This window comes from Dipodomys spectabilis, unplaced genomic scaffold, assembly GCF_019054845.1.
Source record: "Dipodomys spectabilis isolate Male_0828 unplaced genomic scaffold, ASM1905484v1 ptg000019l, whole genome shotgun sequence".
Taxonomy (NCBI): Eukaryota; Metazoa; Chordata; class Mammalia; order Rodentia; family Heteromyidae; genus Dipodomys; species Dipodomys spectabilis.
The window spans coordinates 10,139,733-10,146,023 of NW_024870696.1; the positions used below are offsets into that span (position 1 = coordinate 10,139,733).

A 6,291-nucleotide genomic window follows, 5' to 3' on the forward strand; every position below is an offset into this window, starting at 1 on the left:
GAAAATTAAGCATCAGCAATCCAAAAGTAACTTGAGCTAGGGTGCCCAAGAAATACAAAGGTTCAGTCAGAAATTAAGGCCACATAGAGTATGCAGGTTTAGGCTTCCTCAGAAGATGACATTTGAGAGAAGACTGGCTTGGCAAAGAGTATGAAAATACTTAAAATAATGAGCCAATGAGTGAGTGATAGGGCCACTTGATTTGAAGAAATAATTTTCCAGATTTTTAAAGAATATTCTTTCCATGAAGTAGCAGAGAAATCTTAGATATTGTTTGTATGTTATACATTGTTTTCACTCCATTTTACTATGTTGATATGTACATGAGCCCAAACTTAATGACCTTTCCTCTCTTACATTAAGTAATTAATGATGTATTTGTTTATCTATTTAGTTGAAGATAACAAAGGAGGTTTATGATGGGACATACAAACTACACCTTCAACTTTGGTAGTGACTTTATACTTGCGGGACTTTTCTCATCTTCCCAAGCAAGTCTAGCCTTCTTCTCATGTGTATTTATCATCTTTATAATGAGTGTGACAGAAAATGCACTCATGATCCTCCTTATCCGAGGAGACGCACGACTCCATATCCCAATGTACTTCCTGCTCAGCCATCTTTCTTTCATGGATATCTTGCACATTTCCAACATTGTCCCCAAGATGATCACCGACTTTCTGTCTGGCAGCAAAACTATTTCCTTTGTGGGTTGTGGCTTTCAGTTGTTTCTGTCTCTCATCCTGCTGGGCAGTGAGTGCCTTCTCTTGGCTGCCATGTCCTATGATCGCTATGCAGCCATCTGCCACCCTCTGCGCTACCCAGTGCTCATGAAGGATGCTGTCAGCAGGCTCATGGCTGCAGGGTCCTGGCTGGTTGGAACCCTCAATGCCATAGTTCACACAGTTATTGTGATGCACCTTCCATTCTGTAACTCTAATGTTATTGATCACTATTTCTGTGAATTCCCAGCCTTGCTGAAATTGTCCTGTGTTGACACATCTCACTATGAAAGGGGAGTTGATGTTAGTGCCATTATTTTCCTGCTGATCCCTTTCTCCATGATCTCTGCGTCTTACGTACAAATTCTACACACTGTGTTCCAAATGAAATCCTCAGAGGCGCAGAAAAAGTCCCTTTCTACCTGTTCTTTCCACATGGTTGTGGTCATAATGTACTATGGACCATTTATTTTTACATATATGACACCTAGGCCATACCACACTCCAGGTCTGGATAAATTCCTGGCCATATTCTATACCATCCTCACACCCACACTGAACCCCGTCATTTACAGCTTTAGGAATAAAGATGTTCTGGCTGCTGCCAAAAGTATGTTCCAAAGTAACTTTCTGAACAAAAATTGAATAGAAAAATGCACATATTTTGTGCTTCCTCTTTTTCTATATGAACTACCCACAGACCACTCATTGCCTCTCTTAAGGAAACATATATTTCTTTTTTTTTTTGCAAACAAGGATTTGAAAACAATCACAACTTTTTCTTTAAGTTAGTTTTGTTTGTACATACCTCCAAAAATCCTTCTTCCCTGTTAGCTATTAAAAATCAACCACTGCAGAAAGTTAAAGATCACCAATGACTTATACCTCCTCCTTCCAAAATTTGGAGAAGGCTTACAATTTATTTATTTCAATTGTATATAGAGCATGTATTCTTGCAATACTCTAATATTTTGGAAATGAGACAGAATATAATTTCATCAAAAATCCACAAATGTCAGTTCAAATCTACATTTTCGTCAGATTTACATACCTGTTTAATTCAGTGAGCAATTTAGATACATATGTAAAAATGTTTATATATTCCAAAATGTAATAAAACCATGTAACTCATATTATATTGCAATATATTCTAGGTAAGAATGCTCTGAAAATTACGCATTATTTCATATGTATATACAGGTTAGGTTCGTTTTACAAACTTTTAAGATTATTACCAAACATTTTCTGATGGAGAAAAATTTTACTTAAATAGCTTATTAATGAAAACATATAAACTATTTTATTGTACAAAATGTTTAAGTTACATTTTCTTTCATTGAATGAATGTCACACAGTAATTTGAAACAGAATATTGTTACACCATTCTGTTTTGTAATAAGCCATTAATTTGCATTTCAGTGTTGAATATTAAAAGCAATCATAAATAGTTAGAAAGTTTTTGTGAATTTTGATATACTTTTATTGACATATAAAAATGATGCAAAATATGCCAAAATCTCTGGAAATATGTTCATTGAACTTTTAATTATTAAATTTTCCAAAGCAAACACTTTCATGTTGATGACAAAGATATAAAGGGGAATTATTGTATAGAAGATTATTATTAATAAATTTATGTTATAGAATTGTCTTCCTGTTCTTTTCTCCTTCCTTCAAATGCTTGAATACTCCAACTTGATGCAAATTCATACCATTCATGCTTTACAAGCCAGGTCCCTCTATTCCACTCAGTGTAATTATATAGACTGGGATCTTTCAAAGCTTTCTCTCTTACCATGGTAACTCTCCTGAACAACTTAATCAAGCCTACTTTGGCCTTAACTTCAGTTATATGAAGGAACAAAACACAATAATATGAAAACACAAAGAAGTTCAAATTCACTTAGAAATATAAAGAAAATATCTGTTTATCATTCCAATTATGTCCTGTTTTGATATCTGTTTTATCACTTACTAAACTTAGTGAGTAATGGATGTTTTTAATGAAATTTCAAGCTGGTGTTTTCTACATTACAGGATAGAATCAAGCTTTTTTTTTTTAGATTCCTTTTTTAAATTTTTTTTTAAATTGTGAAAATACCATACAGAGGGGTTACAATTATATGAGCAAGATAATGAATACATTTCTTATCAAGCATTGTTGCCTCCTCCTTTGTTTCCCCTTCCCATCCCTTCCCATCTCCCCACTTCCTGCCAAAGTTGTAAAGTTTGTATTTCAACATAATGATTTGTACATCTCATTGTTGCAATGGGTCCATCTGTATCCCTATTTAAACGGTTTGTTTTTGCCCTTCCCTTCTTATATTATACCAACATCAAATACAGTGAAAGCAGGGGTTATACCGTGGGGGAGGGACATACAAAGCAACAAGTAAATCATCTTATGAACATATTAGAAATAATCGCATGAAAGAAAAAAAAAACATTTGAATACTTATCTGGGGGTTCATTTCAACTAACATCAACTTATCTGACCTTTTCTGCTTTTCTGAGACATATACTAGTTATTGAAAGTAAGGAAAACTGCCTGGGCCTGCTGGCAAGGAAAGGGAATCCTGATGTAGAGGGCAAGGATGAGGAAAAAAAAAAACACACAAGACAAAGGAAGGGGTTCTGGAGGTTTGCAGATCAAGACTGCAGCACCGTTTATTTTTAACTTTCCCTAATATATACGGTTAGAAGTCAAGAGGTAACACTATAGTCCAGAAAAACAAGGAAAATTTCAGTAAAAACAGAGTACAGTAAAAACAAGACAAGGACAACTGGTTGAAAGTAAAATACCCTGCAGGCATAGCAAATCAATCTCGGGCACCTGCTGTTTTTCAAGTAAGCCAGTTCCTTGTACCTGCCTTCAAGCGAGCACAGGGGTCATGTTTCTTGGGGCCTGGCTTACTTCACTTACTATAATTTTTTCCAAGTCTTTCCATTTCCTAACAAATGGGACAATGTCATTCTTTCTGATGGAGGCATAGAATTCCATTGTGTGTGTGTGTGTGTGTGTGTGTGTGTGTGTGTGTGTGTGTGTGTGTGTATCACATTTTCTTGATCCATTCATCTACGGAAGGAATCTGGGTTGGTTCCATATCTTAGCTATGGTAAAGAATGCTGCAATAAACATAGTTGTGCTGGTAGCTTTAGTATGGCTTTGTTTGTGATCATTTGGGAAAATGTCCAAAGGTGGGATTGCTGGGTTATAGGGAGCTCTATGTGGAGTCTTTTGAGAAGCCTCCATACTACTTTCCAAAGTGGTTGAACAAGTTTATACTCCCACCAACAATGAAGTAAGGTTCCCTTCTGTCCACATCCCCTCCAGCATCTGTTGTTGTAAGAGTTCTTGATTATAGCCATTCTAACCAGGGTTAGGTGGTATCTCAATGTTGTTTTGATTTGCATTTTTTTTATGGCTGGAGATGTTGAACATTTCTTCATGTGTCTATTGGCCATCCTTCTTTTCTCTTCCCCTCTTATTTATTGGGCAGTTGTTTCTTTGAGGATTAGTTGTTGGGGGAATTTAATTTTTTGAGTTCCAGGTATATTTAGATATAAGATTTTTGTCCATTGTATGGCTAGTGAAGATCTTCTCCCAATTTGTTGGCTTTCTATTGATCTTGCTAGCTATGTCATTTGCCATGCAGAAGCTGTGCAATTTCATGCAATCCTATTTGTCCAAACTTTCTTTGATTTGTTGTGTTTCTGGGTCTTTATTAAGAAAATTTCAGCCTGTGCCAAGGAGACCTAGCGTTTCTCCTATTCCATTCTGTAATGTTTTCAGAGTGTCTGCTTTGACTCCGAGGGCTTTGATCCATTTAGAGTTGATTCTGGTGCAGGGTGATATATAAGGATCTAGCTTTAGTTTTCTACAAATAGTTAACCAATTTTTCCAGAACTATTTACTGAAGAGGCTGTCTTTCTTCCATTCTATTTTTTTAGCTCCCTTATTGAAGATTAGATGGCTATAGGTCTGTAGGTTCATTTCTGGGTTTTCAATTCTATTCCATTGGTCCTGAGGTCTGTTCTTGTGCCAGTACCAACCTGTTTTGATTACTATGGCTTTGTAGTAGAGTTTGAAATTTGGTATTGTTATTCCTCCCATACTGGTTTTTCTCTTAAGGATTGTTATTGCTATTCGGGGTCTTTTATTGTTCCATATGAATTTTTGGGTTGCCTCTTCAATTTCCTTGAAGAATGAGGTTGGAATATTGATAGGTATTGCATTGAATTTGTAGATAGCCTTGGGAAGTATTGCCATTTTCATGATGTTGATCCTTCAAATCCAGGAGTTTGGGAGGTTTTGCCACTTTCTAAGTTCTGTTTTGATTTCATTTTTCAGGTTTTTAAAGTTTTCATCATAGAGGTCCTTCACTTCTTTGATTAAGTTAATTCCTAGGTATTTGATTTTTTGTGGGACTATCAAGAATCAAGCTTACTAAAATATTTTGAGTCACCCACCACAGAGGCTTATAAAAAGTTAAAAGTATTTCCCATTGTATATAAGTTGCATTAGATACAAATAAAACATCATTGGGAATGGTGATATTACCAGAAGGAGCTTGTGGAGTCAGAATCTTTTCTATTGAAGAGGTTGCTTGCCAAAAAGGACCACCATTTTAATACCAACATCTTACAGGAAGCTATTTCGATTAATTCACATTTTGTTAAAAGAGTTGGTTTTTTTAGAGGCTGCAGAATTAGATCTACTAGAAGAGAATCAGCTGAGTAAGACTTGTTTTTCTTACATATTCCTGCTTGGCCAGGTAACTTGGCTTTAAATAGTCATACTTGAATTGAGGACTTCTGATAAAATGTAATCAACAGCTCCTGTTAAGCAACCTGCTTAACTTAAAAATGTGAACCCATGGAGCTTATGTTTCTTTGGGTTTGATTTTTTTCCAAGTCTTTTGATATTCTTATGAATAAGGTAATGTCATTCTTTCTGATGGATACATAAAATTCCATTGTGTATATATGCCACATTTTCTATTTTAAATTTAAATTTTATTGCCAACGTGATGTAATAGGGGTTACATTAACATTAGTAAGAGAGTGAGCTCATTTTTTTTTGATCCATTCATCTATTGAGGGGTTGATTCCATATCTTAGTGATGGTAAATAATGCTGTAATTAACATAGTTGTACTTGGAGCTTTAGTGTGGCCAGCTTGTGGACATTTAAGGATGAACCAATGTAACAACACATCACTGGGAATGGTGATATTTCCAGAAGGAGCCTGTGGAGTCAGAATCTTTTCTATTGAAGAGGTTGCTTGCCAAAAAGGACCACCATTTTAATACTCAGACCCTATTTAATATTTTAATATTCATTTAATATTCATTTTAATATTCAGACCCTATGTGAAAAATGAACTTTGCAACTTGGGATGGAGGGGAAATGAAGGGAAGGGAAAAATGGAGAAAATGAGGGAAGGGTAACACTAAAAAGATGTTCTCATTACCTTACTCGTGTAACTGTAACACCTCTGTACATTACCTTTGCAATATATTTTTTAAAAAGAATGTGAAGCCAGCCATTGCAAAAAGAGTGGTACACT

General features: G+C 35.4%; 1 protein-coding gene across 1 annotated transcript; it reads left to right on the forward strand.

Annotated features, from left to right (window-relative positions):
* Positions 1-416: 416 nt before the first annotated feature.
* LOC122103994 (olfactory receptor 2AJ1-like) lies at positions 417-1,367 on the forward strand. The gene has a single exon (XM_042674690.1). It carries the CDS (start codon positions 417-419, stop codon positions 1,365-1,367), a length of 951 nt encoding a protein of 316 aa, XP_042530624.1.
* The last annotated feature ends 4,924 nt before the right edge of the window (positions 1,368-6,291 follow it).